Source organism: Silene latifolia, chromosome 7 (assembly GCF_048544455.1).
Source record: "Silene latifolia isolate original U9 population chromosome 7, ASM4854445v1, whole genome shotgun sequence".
Classification (NCBI taxonomy): Eukaryota; Viridiplantae; Streptophyta; class Magnoliopsida; order Caryophyllales; family Caryophyllaceae; genus Silene; species Silene latifolia.
In genome coordinates, this window is record NC_133532.1 from 1992266 (window position 1) to 2013301 (window position 21036).

The 21036-nt window shown below is 36.1% G+C and overlaps 2 protein-coding genes across 3 annotated transcripts; one reads left to right on the forward strand and one right to left on the reverse strand.

Annotated features, from left to right (window-relative positions):
- Positions 1–13030: 13030 nt before the first annotated feature.
- Positions 13031–18356, forward strand: LOC141591392 (nuclear pore complex protein NUP58-like). The gene is made up of 6 exons (XM_074411694.1): positions 13031–13652; positions 13763–13877; positions 14357–14815; positions 15213–15717; positions 17503–17543; positions 17875–18356. The coding sequence occupies exons 1-6, from the start codon at positions 13351–13353 to the stop codon at positions 17908–17910; spliced, it is 1458 nt and encodes a 485-aa protein (XP_074267795.1). The 5' UTR covers positions 13031–13350; the 3' UTR covers positions 17911–18356.
- Positions 18357–18676: 320 nt separating this feature from the next.
- On the reverse strand, positions 18677–20850 carry LOC141591393 (salicylic acid-binding protein 2-like). Of its 2 annotated transcripts, none has more exons than XM_074411696.1 (3): positions 20416–20850; positions 19258–19350; positions 18677–19118 (listed from the first exon to the last, which is right to left on the reverse strand). In XM_074411696.1, exons 1-3 carry the CDS (start codon positions 20785–20787, stop codon positions 18843–18845), a joined length of 741 nt encoding a protein of 246 aa, XP_074267797.1. In that variant the 5' UTR covers positions 20788–20850; the 3' UTR covers positions 18677–18842. The 2 variants fall into 2 exon arrangements, with proteins under 2 accessions (XP_074267797.1, XP_074267796.1); XM_074411695.1 differs by having other exon boundaries at positions 19258–19392.
- Between the last annotated feature and the right edge of the window lie 186 nt (positions 20851–21036).

A 21036-nucleotide genomic window follows, 5' to 3' on the forward strand; every position in this document is an offset into this window, starting at 1 on the left:
TGCAGGTTTTGGCATCCTCCCCTTGGAAATGTTTGTGAATGATTTAGAAAAGTTTTAAAAATTACAGGTTTTTGTCTAGTTGAACCATTTACAAACATATCCTGTCAGTTTTTCCATAGAATTTACGGGTTTATTTGACGCTAATTTTGAGGGTGTCACAAGATAGCTCTCGAGTCTAAAGTTATAGCTAATGAAGGTATAACCTCGGAACTAAAACTCAACATGAAGCATCTTCAAGCCAAGGTTATAGCTAATGAAGCTATAACCTTAGAATTGAGATAATTTAAAGAGCTTCTTAAATCCGAGGCTACAGTCAGAGAAGCTGTGGTTTCAGATCAAAAGAAAGAAATCGATTCTCTAAACCAACAATTAAAAGAATCTAAAACCTTGCTATCATACATTAAGAAATTACATTCTGAGATGGTACGGGTTCTTGATAAGAGATTTTAGGATTTTTGTGACAATTATAAAGAGAACAATCCTTTTAAAAACATGGGAACTTATCATTCCAAATGTCTTTAAGAAAATCCATTCTTTGAAAGAATTGCTCTTACATGATAGAAAGGTCCGCGACAAATGGGAAGGAAGCACAAGAGTTCTAAACTTTTTGACTGAGCAATCAGACAATAACATGAAAATGAGTTTAGGGCATGAGTGATATGGTCGTAGAGACCATTCTAAATGTAAATCAACTCCCCCTGAACGAGATTTCAGGAAGAGAAAATATGTAAATTTATCTGAATACTTGATTTGCAATTATTGTGGTCATAATGGACACCTTCTTGATAATTGTGTCAAACATATGAAAGATTTTAATAAAGGTATTAAATTTGTTAGATCGTCTAACACTGTGATAGAGGAAAATGTTTTCCCTACACCGGAATCAATTTCGAATGATGAAAGAAACAACAACTTTCGTTGGTTCTATGATATGAGTTTTGATTACACGAAAAGAGGCTATGAACCTAAACAACCACAAAAGCCTAAAGAATCTCATAAGACTAAGGCTTCCCCAAAATAACCTGAAAGTCAACATCATGAAAAACCCAGGGTGTATTCTAGGACACCTCTTAGACAACCCTTCTAGTTCAACAAACATAAAATTATCCGACAAGTATGGGTTAAGAAAGTTCTAGTTTTTAGAGTGACTAGCTTCAAAGGACCCAACCTAGCTTGGGTACCTAAAATATGCATCTAATCTTTTTGCAGGTTGTGGTGAAAGAAAACAATCAAATGGTACCTTGACAGTTGATGTTCAAGGCACATGACTGGAAATAAGAATTTATTTTTTTCACTTGAGCCCTTTAACGGAGGTAAGGTTACCTTTGGTGACAATAAGAAGGGTAAGGTAATTGGCGTAGGTAAAATTGGTATCTCTTCCTCTCGTGCTATCAGTGATGTTTATTTGGTAAGAGGTCTCAAGCATAACTTACTAAGTATATCTCAATTATGCGACAAAGGAAATAAAGTCGTCTTTCACTCTGATATCTGTCGTATAATAATTAAGGGAACTAGTAATGTTATTTTTGAAAGCCAAAGAAAGAGAAATGTGTATATGATTTATTTAAATGCAATACCTACTAACTCTTTTACATGTATGAAAGTTACCTTAGATGATCCATACTTATGGCATAAAAGGTTGGATCACATTAGCTCCACCATATTGGATAAACTCAAATGATGGGACTTAGTTAAAGGGTTGTCGTCAATCAAGTTTGACCCAGAAACGCTATGTGACTCGTGTGCTCGTTGCAAACATGTGAGATCGTCATTCAAACCTAAGAGAGTGGTAAGAACCAAAGAGCCACTGGAACTAGTACATATAGATTTGTCTGGCCCAATGAAGGTAAGAAGTAAAGGTGAATCCAGGTATGTTTTTGTTCTAGTTGATGACTACTCAATGTATGTTTGGCCTATCTTTCTAAATTCAAAAGATGAAACTTTAGATGAGTTTCTAGTTCTAATGAAGCTTACCCAAAATAAGTATAAATTAAAATTAGTTTCTATACGTACCGATCATGGCACCGAATTTGATAATCATGTCTTTATAGAATTTTGTAGGGAAAATGGTGTAGGACACAATTTATTTGCACCACGAACCCTACAACAAAACGGTGTTGTTGAACGTATGAATAGAACACTTGAGGATATGGGAGGCACTATGCTATTGTGTAGTGGTCTACCTCATAATTTTTGGGCTGACGTTCACAATCGAGCTTTGATTAGACCTATTATTAAGAAGACTCTTTATGAGCTTCTTAGAGGACGTAAACCTAACATATCTCATCACGTTGCTTCAAGAGTAAATATTTCGTTCATAACAATGGCAAAAATAGATTAAGCAAATTTTATCCCAGAAGTGACGAAGCAGTTTTTGTTGGATACTCTAATCATAATAAAGCATATAAAGTTTTTAATAAGAACTTTATGCATCGAGAAAAGTATTCATGTTATTTTTGATGAAAATAATATGTTTGATAAGGCTGAACAAGATGATGAGGAAGATATGAATGAACCAGATTTCCGTCTATCTAGAGATGATCCTCCAGGGTTGGATGAAGAAGATAAAGAAATTGAAGGCACTAATGATGAACGTGGAAGTCCTTCAAATTAAGAAGGAAAGAGAGCTGAGACTATAGTTGATGATCCTATAACCTCCTCTCAAAACAAGAATTTGGATACTGAAGTTATAACTAATGAAGCTATAACTTCGAATACAAAGCAAGGTACATAATCCATAGTTATACCTGATTCTACTACAACCCCAGGATTGGATTCAGGGGGAACAATTCTTGGATCCCATTCATTCGAAGAAGGTGAACCTAGTTCAAATGACATTGATGTGCCTCCAGCTTCTAAAAAATGGAGATATAAATATTCTCATCTTATGGAGAGTATTCGTGGGAGTTTAAAGAAGGGTGTTTAGACCCTTAGAAAGTTGAAAAACTTTTGCTCCTTCTACTCCTTCCTCTCCACTATTGAACCAACCAATATAAAAGAAGCTCTTGCTGAACCGGATTGGATTGTCGCTATGCAAGAAGAGCTTCAACAGTTCGAACGGAATAAAGTTTGGCACTTAGTTCCGAGACCTAAAGATCGATCTGTCATTGGTACAAGATGGGTGTTTAGAAACAAGTTGGATGATACGGGAGTTATAGTACGAAATAAGGCAAGATTGGTTGTGCAGGGATACAATCAACAAGAAGGAATGGATTATGATGAGATATTCGCTCCCATGGCCAAACTTGAAGCTATTAGATTATTAATAACTTTTGCAGCTCACAAAGGAATGAAATTATTTCAAATGGACGTTAAGACTGCATTTCTTAACGGTTATTTAAATGAAGAAGTCTTTGTAGAGCAACCCCCTAGATTTATGGATAGCAAGTTTCAAAACCACGTTTATAAATTAGATAAAGCTTTATATGGTTTGAAATAAGCTCCCAGGGCTTGGTATGACAAATTGTCCAAATTTTTACTCGATAGTGATTTTAAAAGAGGATCTGTTGACAAGACCTTGTTCCTGAAATCTGAGGGTTCCGATTTATTAGTTGTAAAAATTTACGTTGTTGATATCATTTTGGGTTCAACTAATAATAGGTTGTGTAAGTATTTTTCAAATTTGATGACCTCAAAATTTGAAATGAGCATGATGGGTGAACTCAAGTTCTTCCTAGGACTTCAAATTCAACAAACTAGTGAAGGCATTATGATCCACCAGCAAAAATACATCAAGGAACTAATCGGGAAATTTGGAATGGAAAATTCTCATTCTATGCCCACTTCAATGGTCACAGATAAGAAATTGACATTAGACGAAGATGGTAAGTCTGTCGACGAAATGACTTACCGAGGTAATTTCGATTTCATAGGGTATTCAGATGCAGATTATGCAGGTTGTTCGCTTGATAGAAAAAGCACTTTCGGCATCGCTACATTTTTTGGACCATGCATTATAATGTGGGGGGTCAAAGAAGCAAAATTCAGTTGCCTTATCTACTGCTGAAGCCGAATATATTGCTGCTGCACTGGTATGTTCTCAGTTATTATGGCTTAAACAGCAATTATATGATTATGGTATCAATGTTGGGTGTATTCCTATTTTATGTGATAATACGAGTGCTATAATTATTTCTAAAAACCCTGCACAGCACTCTCGTATTAGACACCATTTTCTACGCGACCATATCGATAAGGGCAACATAAGACTTGAATTTTGTAGTACAGAAAAACAATGGGCAGATATTTTAACAAAGTCGTTAGCTAGAGAACGTTTTGATATTTTACGGTTGGAAATTGGTTTAATCAGTGGCACCTAAATGTGTCATAATTTTTCATTCTTCTTATGACTGACTAGATTAAGACGAGATTGTATTATTGTGTCCGTATTTTCCGCTGCAAGTATATCTATATCATATATTGTATTATATTACGAGAATATTCCGTCTGCTAGTCAAGTATATTTTATGTTTTATTATGAACCAATATTCCGTCACAATATTTCCCTATTCTCCCGTTTGGCCGAAATTTTATCATAAAATCTCCTTATACTCTTTCGTAACCAAATCTTACCCATGTGACTTACCAAACTTTATCCATATCTTTTACCATATCACATCATACAAGATTTACCCTATATATTCCTAATTAAAAAAAAATATATATTTTCTTATGTTCAAGCCTACACATCGTCTATACATAGACTCCCACCATAATTCAATTTCCTCAATTTTTCATAAATACTCCACCTTCCTCTCGTCCCATCACCATCATAACTCTCTCAAACTTTCTCCCTCAAAACTCACAAATACTCAACCTCACACAAACAACCATCTTCATCATCATCATATCTCCTAAGCCCTCAACTTGACTCAACTCAACACGACTCAACTCATCATCAACACGGTCTTCAACCAAGACCGGTTCATCCAAACCCATGCAACCAACCCAACTCAACCACAAACCCGTCTTCATTACCACCTAACCCAAAACCTACCAATCCCGATCATAACCGGGTTGGAGCTAGTGTGGATGGGAAGCGAAGAAAGCTTAATAAGGGGAAGAATAAGGTTGTTGTTGAAGAGGATACGGTTGAGGAGGTTCAAGTGGAGATTATCCGTGATGGTAAGAAGAGGACTCTGTTTCGGGAATATATGCTGAATGCCACGGTCGTCGGGCTTGATAAAGTCCGTCTTACAAAAGAAGAGAGGACACTTGTGAACCGTGTATTCAAATACGGTATTCATGGTGGACGGTCTTATCCCGCGGCTTGGTACGGCAAAATTGAAGCTTTGAAGTTCTTTTCCGACTTCTTGAAATTTCAATAATGGACCAAGATTTGTCAGTTTTCTGGACCGGTTTATCCTATCGAGGTAATCCAATTTTATGCTTCGGTTTCTATCAAAAATGGAGTTTTGCATGCGGTTGTGAATGGGTCCGAAGTCACTATCTCCATTGATGACTTTTGCACTCTGTTTTCGGTCCATGATGATGCGATGGAAATCAACCCGAGTGCGGAATGGGGAGATGTGACCGAGGAGGAAAAGTTTGAGATTAAGCGATGTTTTGATGTTGATTCTACGGATAATAACAATATGTTGGCGGGTTCATTTTTGCCAAAGTTGAAGTTTTTCTTCAATTTTCTTTGGAATACTATTGTTCCACGAAGAGAAGTTTGGGACAAGGTTTCGACTTATGAGATGGTGTATAAATGGCTTGAAGGGGAAAAGGTTAGCCTTCCGTTATTTATTTTTTATCGCATTATACAAACGAGTATTTCCGTCACCGAAGAAAAATTTTATACAACCTTGGATTGGCCATATGGAATGTGGATTTCTCGTTTGTTGGAGCATAAGCAAGTTGTGAGTCCGGATAGTTATGGTGTGAAGATCAAAGACGAGATGTGTGATGCATTTCTTAAATTGATGAAATTGGCTGCTATTGGGCCGGACTTGGTGTTTCTATCTAAGGGAAGTTCGGTTGTTGTTGAGAAGGCGTCGAATGTAATGGAGGCTATGGAAAATAAGTTGGACTCGTTTATGGCGAGTATTGTTTAGAAATTGGAGACACAAGCCTCGGTTTTGGCTAATGTGGTCTCAGGTTTGGAGGGGTCATCAAATAATGATGGAGTGAGTAATAGTGATGTGGTGGCTTACATGCGGGGCTTGGAAGGACGGGTTAAAATGATGGAGAAGAGCATGTGGGATATCCGGCATGAGATAGTACACCATGGGTATCGAATGGATAATTTAGTGAGTCAAGGCGGTGCTTTGTGGAAGGATGGACGTGCTCTGCTGGAGGACGTTGCATTGACACTCGAGGCTACTAAGGCCTTATCTTTGAAAGTTCTTAACTTCGACACTTGCTTGACGGCTCAAGCTACTCATGTGCGATCGTGTTTTGATCGACTTGATTTCTGACTCGTCCCAGTTATGTTAACCCCAATAGGGTCAACCATAATATCCCATAAGCCATCCTAGCCCAACTCGTGCCTCTCCTTATTTTGCTCTCTTGAACTTTATTTTCGTTAAATGTTCAATTCGGCCCATTTTGGCATTACTTCTTATTCGGCCCATTGACATTGGTTTGTAGTAGACATATTTTATATTTTGCATGTTAGTCGTTGCACTATTTCTCGCTTTATAATATGTGTTGCATCTATATTTCTTTCCCCGGTTTATATTATTCTAGTTGTTTTATGTCTGTTTTCGTCTTTTCGATGATGCCAAGAAGAGGAAGAGAATAACCTTGATTACGTATTTGCCAAAACTTGCTCCTCGTCAAGACCTTTAATCTCTTAAGGTCCTTAGGTGCTATAACTTTGAATATAAATAGCTTGTTTTTGCGTTCAACTGACTATAACTTTGGTAGTATTATGTTGAGGGGGAATTTGTACTTATTCACAAATAATAGAGACTTGTCATCATCAAGGAATTTGTTGGACCATATAGCTATATGTTATGTTTTGATAATGACAAGTGCGTTCCTTTACATATATATATATATATATATATATATATATATATATATATATATATATATATATATATATATATATATATATATATATATATATATATATATATATATATATATATATATATAGAGAAGAGATCATGTAAGGCCATGATATATATTGAGTCCATAAGGTCTTTTGTGAGCCATTGGATGGAGGGAGATGGAGGGATGAGATGAACCCACCAAAAGTCATTATACAAGCAAATTAACACACTTTACTAATCCACCCTAATTAACCACTAATTTACTATATATTTGTTTTCTACCCACCCATTTCTCTCTCATCTCACACATTTCACTCTTCTCTTCTCTCAAAACCTCAAAAAAAAAAACCCAAAAAATCCAAATAAATAAAAAACCCAAAAAATCCAAATAAATAAAAAAAACCCAAAAAATCCAAATAAATAAAAAAACCCAAAAAATCCAAATAAATCAAAAAATCCAAATAAATCAAAAAACCAAATAAATCATTCATTTCTCTCTTCCTCATTCACCACCACCCACCACTATCCCAACCGCCACCACCCACCGCCCACATCCACCGCCACCTCCACCACCGCCGTCGGTAATTATATAAACTCTTTTTTTTTTTTTTTTTTCCAGATTTTGCGTCTCGGTTTATTTTCGTCACTTTTTTTTTTTTTTTTTTTTTCGATTTTGTGTTAAATTAGTTGTTTGGGGTCGGTTTATTCTATTTCTTAATTTTTGTTAGTTTTTGTTGTTATTTATTCTTTTCAAATCTATTCTTATTATACGTTTTTTAAATAAAAATTTCGGGTTTTAAATATCGTTTTTTTTGGTGATGTACTTTTTTTCAACTAAGATCTACTAAAATATTGACTAAAGTTATACAAATAAGGACTAAAGTTATACAAAAATGGACTAAAGTTATACAAAAATGAACCAAAGTTATACAAAAATAGACCAAAGTTATACAAAAAAAGACCAAAGTTATACAAAAATTGGACTAAAGTTATACAAAAAATTGGACTAAAGTTATACAAAAAATGAACCAAAGTGATACAACAATGGACCAAAGTTATACAAAAATGGACCAGAGTTATACATAAATGTACCAGAGTTATACAAAAATGCACCAGAGTTATACAAAAATGCACTAAAGTTATACAAAAATGAACCAAAGTTATACAAAAATGAACCAAAGTTATACAAAAATGAACCAAAGTTATACAAAAATAGACCAAAGTTATACAAAAAAAGACTAAAGTTATACAAAAAATTGGACTAAAGTTATACAAAAAATGAACCAAAGTTATACAAAAATGAACCAAAGTTATACAAAAATGAACCAAAGTTATACAAAAAATGAACCAAAGTTATACAAAAATCGACCAGAGTTATAAAAAAATGCACCAAAGTTATACAAAAAATGGACTAAAGTTATACAAAAATGAACCAAAGTTATACAAAAATGAACCAGAGTTATACAAAAATGAACCAAAGTTATACAAAAATGAACCAAAGTTATACAAAAATGGACTAAAGTTATACAAAAATGGACTAACTTTTGTATAACTCTAGTGCATTTTTGTATAACTCTGGTGCATTTTTGTATAACTCTGGTCCATTTTTGTATAACTGTGGTTCATTTTTGTATAACTTTGGTTCATTTTTTGTATAACTTTAGTCCAATTTTTTGTATAACTCTGGTGCATTTTTGTATAACTCTGGTGCATTTTTGTATAACTTTGGTTCATTTTTGTATAACTTTAGTCCAATTTTTTGTATAACTTTAGTCCATTGTTGTATGACTTTGGTCCAATTTTTGTATAACTTTGGTGCATTTTTGTATAACTCTGGTCGATTTTTGAATAACTTTGGTTCATTTTTGTATAACTTTGGTTCATTTTTTGTATAACTTTAGTCCATATTTGTATAACTTTAGTCCATTTTTGTATAACTTTGGTTCATTTTTGTATAACTCTGGTTCATTTTTGTATAACTTTAGTCCAATTTTTTGTATAACTTTAGTCCATTTTTTCTATAACTTTATTCTTTTTTTGTATAACTTTGGTCATAAAATGTATAACTTTGGTCATAAAATGTATAACTTTAGTCATAAAATGTATAACTTTAGTCATAAAATGTATAACTTTAGTCGTAAATAGTAAAAAAATCAAACAATAAATATGAAAAATATGAAAAAAATAAATAATAACAAAAACCAAAAAACTCATAATAACAAAAACAAAAAACCAAATAACAATAATAAAACCAAAAAACCAACAACCCAACCAAACCCGAAATCTAAAATAAACCAAATAACAATAAAAAAAACCAAATTTAAATATCGTGTGTATAACTCTAATGCACGCAGTGTATAACTTTAATAGACAAGATGTATAACTTTAGTCATAAAATGTATAACTTTAGTCATAAAATGTATAACTTTAATGTTTTAAGTGTATAACTTTAGTCGTAAATAGTATAACTTTTACAAAAACCAAATAAATATGAAAAATCGTAATTAATCAACAAATATTAAATCTGAAAAAAAAATTAAATAACAACCATCAATAACCAACAAAAAATTAATAACCAACAAAAATTTAAAAACCAAATAACAATAACCAACAAAAAATTAAAAATCAAATAACAAAAAACAAAACACAAAAAACAAAGAACAAAAGAGAAACAGGCTAATAATTGTAAAGTTCAAAACGTAAAGTTCAAAACAAAACAAAAACAAAGAACAAAAGAGAAAAAAAACGGAAGTCAGTGGGTGTTTTGGCAACAAACTAACAGCACACACACCAAACAAAAAATCAAATAAAAAAATCAAATAACAAAACCAAAACAGCCTAATAATTGTAGATCTGGGGAAAAAAAATATAACAAAACCAAAACCAACACAAACTGAAAAATCAGAAAAAAAAAAAAAAACCATCGAAAACAACGCAAAAACCAATCGAAAACGAAAAATCCCGAGGGTGGTGGTGGAGACCGCCGAGGGGAGAGGATGAGGGAGGTTGCAGAGGGTGTTGTGGAAACCGCCGAGGGTAGTGGTGGAGGTTATGGGTGGTGGTGGCCAGATTTGGCGAAGGGGGTTAGTGGTGGCGTTGGGTGTGGTTGTCGGGGTAGTGGGTTGTCGGTTAAAGGACAGGGGTAGTGGGTTGTCGGGGTGTGGTTGTCGGCGGTGGTGGGGCTGGAAGTTGGCGGTGTGAGGAGGTGGAGGCAGTGATAGGAGGGTGGTGGGGTCGGGTAGTGGTGGGGTGGTGGTGGGTCGGGTGTGGTGGAGTGATTTTTGTGGGTTTTTTTTGTTTTATTTTAGTTTGGGTTTTTTTTATCAACTTGGTTTTTTTTTTTTTAGAGAGCGTGGGAGAAAATGAGAGAGAAAGAGTGAATGTGAGAAATGAGAGGGGATGAGTGAATGAGGAAGTGAGTTGGGAGATTAGAATGGTGGTAGAGTTATACACAATTAGGTAGAGTTATACACAATTAGGGAAGGAGATTAGGGAGGGAGAATTGTGACCCTTTAATGAGATGTAATCTCATCCCTCCATCCCTTCCATCCAAGGGCTCTTATAAGGACTTAGGGCCTTATATGGTATGAAGACCTTATAAGAACCCTTCTCTCTCTCTCTCTCTCTCTCTCTCTCTCTATATATATATATATATATATATATATATATATATATATATATATATATATATATATATATCTTTGTTGCCTGTAATCGTTTGTTTCGTCTTAATTAGATCTAATAAAAGGTTACAATAAAGCAAGCAATGTTATAGTAGCTTTGACTATAACATTGAAGATTTGTGACCATTGAAGTAATATTATAGCTGCTTGAGCTATAGCAATGAAGATTCATGAAGCATTGTTGTGGTTATTTCAACTACAACTATGATGATCACTCAAGTAAAGACAGGATCAAGTCTTAAACAAGCTCAAGATGAAGAGCTTTTAATCAAGATGAAGAGATGATCTATATACTGAAGATCTCCAGAAAGATTATCTAGTATAGGACATCGTCCAATAACGGTATTTTTAGAAGTAATATTGGAAAGGTAAAGTTATAGCTATTTCACCTATAACTTTACTTACCAAGCTTAATGTTATAGTCATTTGACCATAACTTTGGGCTGCAAAATAAAGTTACGATTTTGGGTTTCAAAATCAGTTTTCGAAGCTTAAAACTTTAATATATTTTTCGTGAAAGTACGTGTGTGTAGAAATAAGGTACGGGTTTAATTAGATCGAATAAATTTATGATTATCCTATTGATTAGTAAAACAACTTATGAGTTGTCATGCTATCTAGAGTTTTCTAATTTATCTAGGTCTACACCCTAATTCATGTATCAATATCTCAACTAGGCTTTCGAAATAAGATGGTGGGCTTATGTGCCGTCGTCCATCTTGCTTCGACCCCTTGCACAAGTAAATGATTAGGTTAAATCTAGATTGAGTTGTCAAAAGATATTTTTATATCTTTACAATTATTTTGATTTATCTTATTTGCTAAAGAGATATTAATGAATTAAATATGAGAGGATAAGATTTGTTTCTTGAGAAACATTCCACAAGGGCCTCACGACACCTTCTAGGATTTCGACTAAACCCTAACTCTTCTCTCTACTATATATACACAAGTACTTCAACATTTCAAAACAACTTTTCATTATATAAAAATTCCTTTGCAAACAAATCAATTAAGCTTTCATTTTTCAATCGAGTAAAAATTTCTTGATTTGCATTCGAAATTCATTTTAGAAAAGTCGTGCTTCATATTGCTCTTTATTTCTAAGGATTACGTTATTGGATAATAGTGCTTCATATTGTTTCTTACTCGTTCAATTGTGTGAACATTAAAAGAACAATCAAGTACTTTCTTATTAACGTAATATAGATAAAAATCGAGTATTTAACGGTACTCATTTGAGTTGCAACTAGAGTTAGTTGTACGAGTGAATTGGTAATTTTGTAATCCGTAGAAAGGTACTAATAAAATTATTAATCGAGAATAGTGGACGTAGGTTTCGACTTGTGAAACTGAACCACTTCAAAACCACGTGTGTCACTCGCATTTCTTCGTTCTTTTATTTACGTTTTACTTTGCTTAATTAATTAGTTAAAGTTTAATCGATAGACTTTAAATAGTTAATAATTTAGACACGCTCATACGAACTGTCGAAAAAGTGGGCTAAGTTTTTATACTCAATTCACCTCCCACCCCTTCTTGAGTATTTCGGATCGATAAACTCTTCATATACCAAAACTGAAAGATCTCGGTTTCCTAACACCTTTCACTACAACTTCAGTGTATATATTTCCTACTTGTATCCTTGTTAAGAAGAACAAGTAAAAAAAGAAAGAGAAGGGAAAAACTTTATCTATCATGTCTTCTTGAAATTTCATGAAGGCTACATATGCACGTCTTTGCGAGCCGAATTATCAGTCACGGTTTTGTGATCTCAAACTAGCTCGCATTCGTAACATTTTCAAACTCCTAGTACACATGGACAACGTCACTTGTGTTAGCCTTGTTAACGAGGACCAACTTATCAACAATACTTTTCCTTCTCTTGTTGTACGATGTAAGATTCTCATTTGAAGAGATAAATGGACCGTCAAACTTGAACATGTGTATCCGCAAAGAGAATAGAGCTAGTAATTAACTTGGCAATCAAAGATTTTTGAAGGAGAAAGTTTTAATTACCCATTTCATCCCTTCCCTCCATACTATTATCCCGAAAGACCTTTGCAGAGTTTCATGGCCTTGTTTAGTTCTTAATTAATTGCTTTGTACCAGGTTCTTTTTCGCTCTTTCACCAATAAAAAAGTACGTTACATTGCATTCTCAAATTGCATTATAGAAGAGTAGACCTGTCAGAACTTAACTCGATCCGTATATTTGATCTGACCCGTAATCCTATTAACCCAAACTCAAAATGATGCGTTACTTTAGGGTCAACACAGGAGTCCCGACCTGTCGGACCCGTTTGAGAGGGGTGTAGAGTAGAGTGTTATGGTAAGTATGGAGAAAGAAGAGGTGTGAGGGAGAGGAAACAAGTAAGAGGGCAGTCCAGAAAAGAGAGAGGCCATACAAAATGAATCCATAAGCACAGTACTTGGAATAGGAAAGTTTAAACAAACAAAGCCCGACGCTACCTTCTCCTTCTTCCTCCCTCTGTCCCCTTCCCACCTCCTGTACTAGTTTACTAGGGTTTTAAACGACAAGCACTCACAATTCAAGAATCAATTCTAATATCCCGCCAAATTAATCTCCTTCTTATAATCCTTAATTAACTAACTACCCCTCAATTCCACCATTCTTCTAGATCTCTGGCACCACCACCAACAACAATGTCATTCTCTCTCTTCTCCACACCCCAACAACAACAACAACAGTCCAGCCTCTTCAACTTTAATCAACCCCAACAACAACAACAACAACAACAACCGAACCTTTTCACCCAACAACCCCAACAACAACAACAACAAACGGCGTTTCAATTTCAGCAACCACAGCAACAATTCCAGCAACCACAACAGCAACAGCAGCAACAACAGTTGTTTCTTTTTACAAACGACAAGACGCCTGCCAGTTACGGCACTAAGTGGGCGGATCTTCACCCCGACTCTCAGAAAGTTCTCCTTAAAATCGAGTATCTTTTCTTTCCTAATTTCTTTTTTTTTTTTTTTTTTTTTTTTTTGATATTTCTGTCATTAGGGTTTTTGTTATGTTAATTGAGTGTTGCTATATTGAATATTGTAGGGAAAGAATACTGGAGTATAGAGATGAAAGCCTGAGATTAGATCAATGTAGTCGTCTTTTCGATTCTTCCGTTTCCAACAATGCTTTTGAACTCGATGCTAGTCGCATTCTTCAGGTTTCGTTCCTTTCTTTGCCTTATTTTTCCCCCTGTTAATTATTACCTTGTTTCCAACCTTTTCATTCGATGGACTCAAAGCATTGAAATTTGGTGTATTTTTTTTATTGAATTAAGTACAAACTTTAGAATAGTGTTGTGGAAATTAACCACATTCAGTACCCGAATACGTTCTTGTTGTTGCTGGGTTGTACTGCTGTTTCTTGATATCCATTAAAGATTCTTTTATCTTAATATTTTGACAATCTGTTTGCATCCAGAGTCGTGACTATAGGGTCAGTTTTGCATGCACTAGGGTCAATTACTAGCCGACTAACCTCTCCACCACAACAGTTTCAATGCTTTGTGATTTATTGTTAGATTTGTTTCGCTGTTCAGTGACTTTGTGCATGCATATTATTTATTTTGGTTACAAGGGAATTATGGAAAGAGGATATGAGAACGAACAGTCATTGATAGATGGTGTGATGTCATGGCAGGAACTTGGTGGAATTAGTACTTCAATGGAAAGACAAAAAGTTGTAATGCAAGAGCTAATGACTGTTGCCAAGGACATGCTGAGAAATGCTGAGATTGCAGTTCGTTCTTTTATGATGCTTCGATCCAGATTCCTTCATCAGAAAACCAACCCCACCTCAACTCTCACCTCTCAAGGGCCAACGCCTCCTGGTGGTTCTGGTCAACCAGCTACAACCAATACGTTGCAAGTTGTTGACTTCTATAGCGGGATTCCAAAGAAACCATCCCCGTTCATGCAGCAAACAGTTATCCGATTTGAGAAATACCTCGGGGAATGCCGCCAGTGGATTGAAGAGTTAGAGCAGCTTCTTCTTGCAGACTCTGATCGAAACTCCATCAGTTTTAACTCGTCAGTTGTGCAGTCTCTTCCTAAAGTACTGACCAACGTTCATGAATTTTTTGTGCATGTAGCTGCTAAGGTAATGTAACTCACGATAAATTGTTTCATCCTTCCACTTTTTTATTTTATTTTCGTGATGATAGAGAACATGTTATTGAAGATAATAGATTTATTAAGTGAATTTGTGAACAAAAGAACATGCCTGATAAGCACTCAAATAGCTGGGTTATGCCTTATGCCTTTTTTTAACAAACCACTAGACTGCAGACTCGCAGAGTCATTGGTGAAGTTCTGGTTAGGTTGACTCTGACTCCCCTTGCTTACATCTGTTGAGAAATACTCGTAGATGTCAACAGTAACATTTTACTATTCTTCTTCATTTATGATTTTATCTCGTGTTCTTCATGCATCCCTATATCCATTCTAACTTCTGTGAAAACTGCTGCCTCTGCTAAACATTTTGCTGTTCATTTTAGGTGGAGAGCATTCATCAGTACATTGCATCCATGAGAGCAGCATATCTTGCCGACCAGCGATACCGTGGAGATGTGAATGATCCTTTTTTGGAGGCCGATAGACGTGAAACGGCCAGACAAGAAGCAGCTGCAAAGAGAGTACACCCGACATTGCATTTGCCTGCACCACCACCACCACAGCCTACAACTCAGGTTGCTGGGTTGTTTGGCAGCTCAGCGACTCCTGGGGTATCAACTGCGCCACAGACTTCGTCATCATCTGGTCCTTCTCTTTTTGGCACATCATTGTCTACTCCTGCTGGTAGTTCTTCTGGACAACTGTTTTCTACCGCTTTTTCTACTCCTGCACCTTCTCTTTTTCCATCATCCGGTGCTTCTTCCCAGTCATCTCTCTTTCCTTCCTCGTCACCATTGCTGTTTGCCTCAGCCTCAACTCCCTCGCTGTTTGGCGCCCCGTCATCTGCTGCTAGTGGAAACTCCCTTTTTTCAACGCCTTTTGGAACAGGTACTCACTCATAGTATCATTTGCTTAAAACATTATGTAACTTTATTAGCATTGATAACCTGAAATCTCTGTGTACACGTGGAAGGTTTGTGCATTACTTTCATTGTGAACTGAGTACGTGTGGCCTAACTTCTCCTTTGAAATTATATATACTAAGAAATCTTGTGATTCATTATCTCTTCTTGAGCTCGTATCTAAGCATAACCGAAATTCATAAGGCATAACTATATTGCAATACCAGCCATTAAAAGTTGGTTAGAGTTATAGGTCAACTTATGTTACTTCGACACCTCAGAATGGCTGTGTCTCCCTTCTCCAAATTCCGATGTTCCATCATGACACTTTTAAATCTTCATATTAGGCCAAAAACATGAGACTTCTCATGAAACAACCTTGTCCGACACTTGGCACCATGTTGGCTGCGCTTGCAACAAAGTAGGAATAGCACAAGGCAAAACTGACCGATCTTGTTAATCTAATGTAAGACCCTAAACACCAACAGAATCACCAACAAAAATATGTCCAAACTCATCCTATTTGATCCTTAGTTGGCCCTTGCTATTCTATACCTAACATTGACCCGATTTGAATCCATCCAACCGAAAACCACTCAACAACAACATTGCCTCAGTGGCTCCCTCAAGTTGCAGGGTGTGTGTGTCTTTGTTGAAAAAGAGGGCGGGGGATTGCTGTTGTTTGTCTTCGGATGTACGCAGCCTTACCCCCGACTCCTGAAGTACCAACACAAAGAGCCTGTTGCCAAATGAGCCTGCATCAAAAGACTGCCCGCGAGAAGGAATTAAAGACCAAAAGTGAAATTGGCAGAAACAGGACAACTTTCGCATTGCCTCAGTGGCTCATGCACGCATAGGCACAGCCACCAGCGAGGCACACTATTATGCAAGTTCAATATGTTTTCCTACTAGTTCAATATGTTTTCCTACTCCTCAACATGTAAATCTTCTTTAAAATCTAAACAAGGAAAATACTGCACAAACCTTTATCTACAACATTCATATATATATTTTTTTTTTGTAAAAATTGTGCGCCTTGTGCCTATAAGGCGCCGCCTTCGTCTTGCGCCTTTGGCTTTGTTGCCTCGGTCTCTCCTGGCCTTGGCACACCTCATGCCTTTAAACTAAAAGTGGAAGAATTCTATGGGAAAGAAGTACACAAGTACTGACGAAAATCTTATTATAGGATTAAAATGACATTGCTCAGGCCTGCATAACTTCACCAGGAACCACCCTGAAATTACTTTCCCTGTACTGACACGTACCCAGAATGACACGGTAATAGCGCATTTAGAAACAGGTTGGAACCTGAAACAACTCTATCCCACCTAACCGGAGCAGAAGTGCTCAGAATACCCAAAATGAGCCAACCTGAAATGACCTGACGTGTACACCCGAATAATCTGTTTGCTGGCATGTTACTGTATTCAAAGCTTCTACTGTGCAATGAAATAGTGAATTGATAGGTGGTTCAATTCACCTCGAAGCTTAGCAAGCGCAACATTAGGCTGTGCAAGTTTGTTGGTGTCAGTTGGTGTTTGCCTTTGTTGGCTTTGTCGTGGTCTTAGCAGGTTTTAGTGTTCAACATAAACCCTTGCTAAAATGGTGAGATATTATGCTGCATTGCTGAGTAATTGGCTCAGGTTTATTCGTGGCAGGTAGTCGGGCTGGTGTGACTATGCCTTTCCTAGCATAAGTCCTGAGATATTCACATATAGGAGGATCAACGATAGACCTTGTCATTTTGATTAGTGTTTTTTCTGATTGACAGGTGCTGCATTAGCATCAGGGTCAAGCCTGGGAAACTCAACTGTAAGTAGATGTTTTTTATGTCTTGATTTTTTTTGGATAAATGGAACCTAAATAGATCAATACATAAGAAGTTTGTCTCCCATGTCTAAGCCACCGGAGTTTTGGAATCAAGGCTCTGTTGTTGCCGTTGTTGTGTATGGCATGTCTATTTGGTGTTGCGTTTTCATTCTCCTACGGTTTTACAATAGTGGATAAGCTTGTATTCATAAAACTTGTAACCAGTGCATGGAATGCGTAAAGTTATTTTATACGACACAATCATAAGTAACATGTAAAGGTAAACCCCATGTCTTTGCTGATTACTCACTGTGTTTGCATTTATGGTTGACAGAGAAATAAGGGAAGAGCACGCACCTCAAGGCGGTAGCTTAAATATTTCTAGTTTAGGGAGACAAAAAGGTCGCATGACTGTGTCAGTGGTTGTGAAATTGAGCATTTGGAGCCTGATGTTCTCAAGTGAATACGTCCACCATTCATTAAAACTTGAAGCTGCTTTGGATATGAGAGTGCTGCCCAAAGATCCATCGTCTAACAGTCTGCCTTGAGTTATACAACATTGCGGAGCACACCCTTGGTCGGGTACAAAGTCGTCGTAGAATACCTGGAAACCATTGTTTTTTATTTCTATTTTTTCAGCCTGTGTATTAATATGATTGACGCTCCGAAAGGAGCCCCTATTATTTGAAGCGATAAGAATTCTACATTTGTCTTTACTCTTTACTCTTTAGGGGTGTGATTTAGTTGACTTTGTTCACCTGTCATTGTAATCTTAATTGATTCCATACAAGTATAGAACACTGTTTTTCTATGGTCCTTTTTTCTTTTCTTGGATTTGCACCTCTAGCTTAGTCTGGATTTTGAGTTGATAGAAGTTTGGAAACACGACCGCCTAATTTTGTTGCGGCTGCATTTCAAAAACTGAACTCAACTCCTTAAATTAAACTTGAAAACTCTTTCCAGCTGATCATAAATTTCATTCGTGCTAGTGGCAATGCAACAATGTTAGTTGATGCTGTAAAACTAACTTCTGATTAGAGCTGCTGATTTAGGGAAAAAACACGAATAATATTTTTTCGAGGGTAAAAAAAAAAAAAAAAACTTGAATAATCGACTTGATAGATTAGAACTTGAAGTATGTTGAGATGAAGCACGTATGAAGTTGTGCAGAAAAATGGATGGCATTTTAACAGTATAACAACATTTGGTGCTGCTGCTTTCTCTTGATCGGAAATAAGCAAGATTTATTCTCATTAACATTTTTATTCATAATGCAGCTGTATTATTTTTTAGTGAAGATGTTCATGGATGAGCAATTTCAATGAGGCAATCACATAGTTTCTGTGGCTGGCTGATCATTGGCGCGTGGTCTGCATCTTCAATCTCCTTGACTTCTGGCACTTGACTATTTGTGATCATCCAACGTGCAAATTCCTCGGTAATTCCTTGGTCTTTTTTGCAGATGATGTAAACTCGCCTGACTGAGCCATACCCACTGTTAGAGAAGTTGTTTGCCTTTGCCAGGGATGTGAGAAAGAGCGACCCTGGCCTTTGCAATGCCACTGCGAGCTCCACGTCCTACAAAACGAGAAAAATCTTTTTAATCTTAAAGGATCTGTTTTCGGATATCATTCAAGGGAGAAAAGGCTAATCGGAAAATGTGATTTCTCAAAGAAAGTATAATTATTGTAGTTTGTTCAAAATTATGCGTGCGTACCTGCGCAAGAGAATGGCTGTATAAAATTTGCATTAACTGGCGGTTTATGAGCACTGCTGTCGAGGGCTCTTCTTGGGGACCGTAAGTCCAAATCTGTGAATCCAACCACCCTTGTTCAGAAAGGGCTTTATCAAGCTTCAAACATAAGAGAAACAAGGCAATAGTTGGACATCAGTCAATCTTGCTACTTATCATACATACTACTCACTCCTTTTGTTTCTTTGGAATTTCATTATTTAATTAAAAATAGTTATGCAAATCTTAAAAAGCATGAAATAATTGCATGGGTGAATTGGAAAATTTCATGAATTGGAAAAACTGGAATTGTTTAATTGGCTAAAATCCCATGAATTGCTTTTTTCCGGGCATTGACGCATTGCCAATACCTCCATTATGGAGGAAATTTATAAAACCTAGTCCTAGGTGATTGAAACTCCACATCAGTTCGATTTCTGTATCCCAACCAAATGAATTTTAAGCAATTCACGTGAGAATGGAACAATTATTTTGGATAAATTTTGGAAGAAAGTGGATAATAAAATTCGGATAGAGGAAGTTCTAGTAAATATAAACTCACTAGTTTGCTATATTCCGACCCTAAAATTACTCATTCCGCCCCTAAAAAATACCGTTTTGCCCTTGAATAATTAAAACCCCACATTTTGGTAACATTGATTTTAGTATATTATTAAACGATAATTAATAACAACAACGATAATTAATAACCAACAACGATTAAATTAGAAACAAAAATGACGATTAGAAACGAAAAAACTTCAAACGACCATAACTTTATGCTCGGGTGTTCGATATTAACGATTTTTTTTTTCAAATTGCTTTATGGCCGGTTTTTCGTCTTAATCGTCCATTTTTGTCTTAGTTTAAATCGTTAATTTAATCATTTCATCCATCATCGTCTAACATAAGTAAAAAGTTCATTAATTCGTTAGTTCAATATTATTTTTTTGTTAATTTATCCGTAATTAATACGATAATTCATATCTAAGTTAAGTTACCGTCCCCATTTTCGATTAGTCGATAAAAATTATTGCTAGAAATATTATTTAGAGGGAGAAGGGCACAGTTGAAAAGTTAATTGAATAATAGGGGCTGAATGAGTAATATATGGACGGAATATAGCAATTTTGTATATATTACCTTATCCACAACAAAAGATGGTTGGTGAATGGTGTCAGGCATAAGAGCAGTAAGAAAAACAGCAGCAGAAATCTTAAGAGGGAAATATTCCATGGCTAGAGCAATATTCATTCCCCCAAGGCTATGCCCAACAACAACGACCTTCTCGAAATCTGGCAAAGACGACATGAAATCAAGCAAAGGCTTGCAATACTCTTCAAATGTGTTAATTTCTTCTATTTTCTCAAGGTTAACACCAGAGGCAGCCATGTCTAAGGCAGTCACCTTGTGCCCTTGTTCCTTTAGTAAAGTTGTAAGCTTGTACCAACACCATGCTCCATGGCCTAACCCATGTACCAATACAAAATGCTTCTCTTTTTTGCTAACATTCATTTTTTTCTTGGAAGTTTTCTAGATGTTACTTGGAGAATAATTCAGGAGTTATTCCTGATATTTAAGGAGCACAAATTCTCATTATAGACGGACACTATCCGTCTTTACGTATAGACGGATACCATTTTCCCTCACAAAATACCCATTTGGCATAAAGTGGGACGCACATGAGGGGTGCCCCACCTTGTCCCCCTACCTATTTTATTAGAGGTCTTTATCCGTCTGTTCGTCCCACCCATCTATACCAAG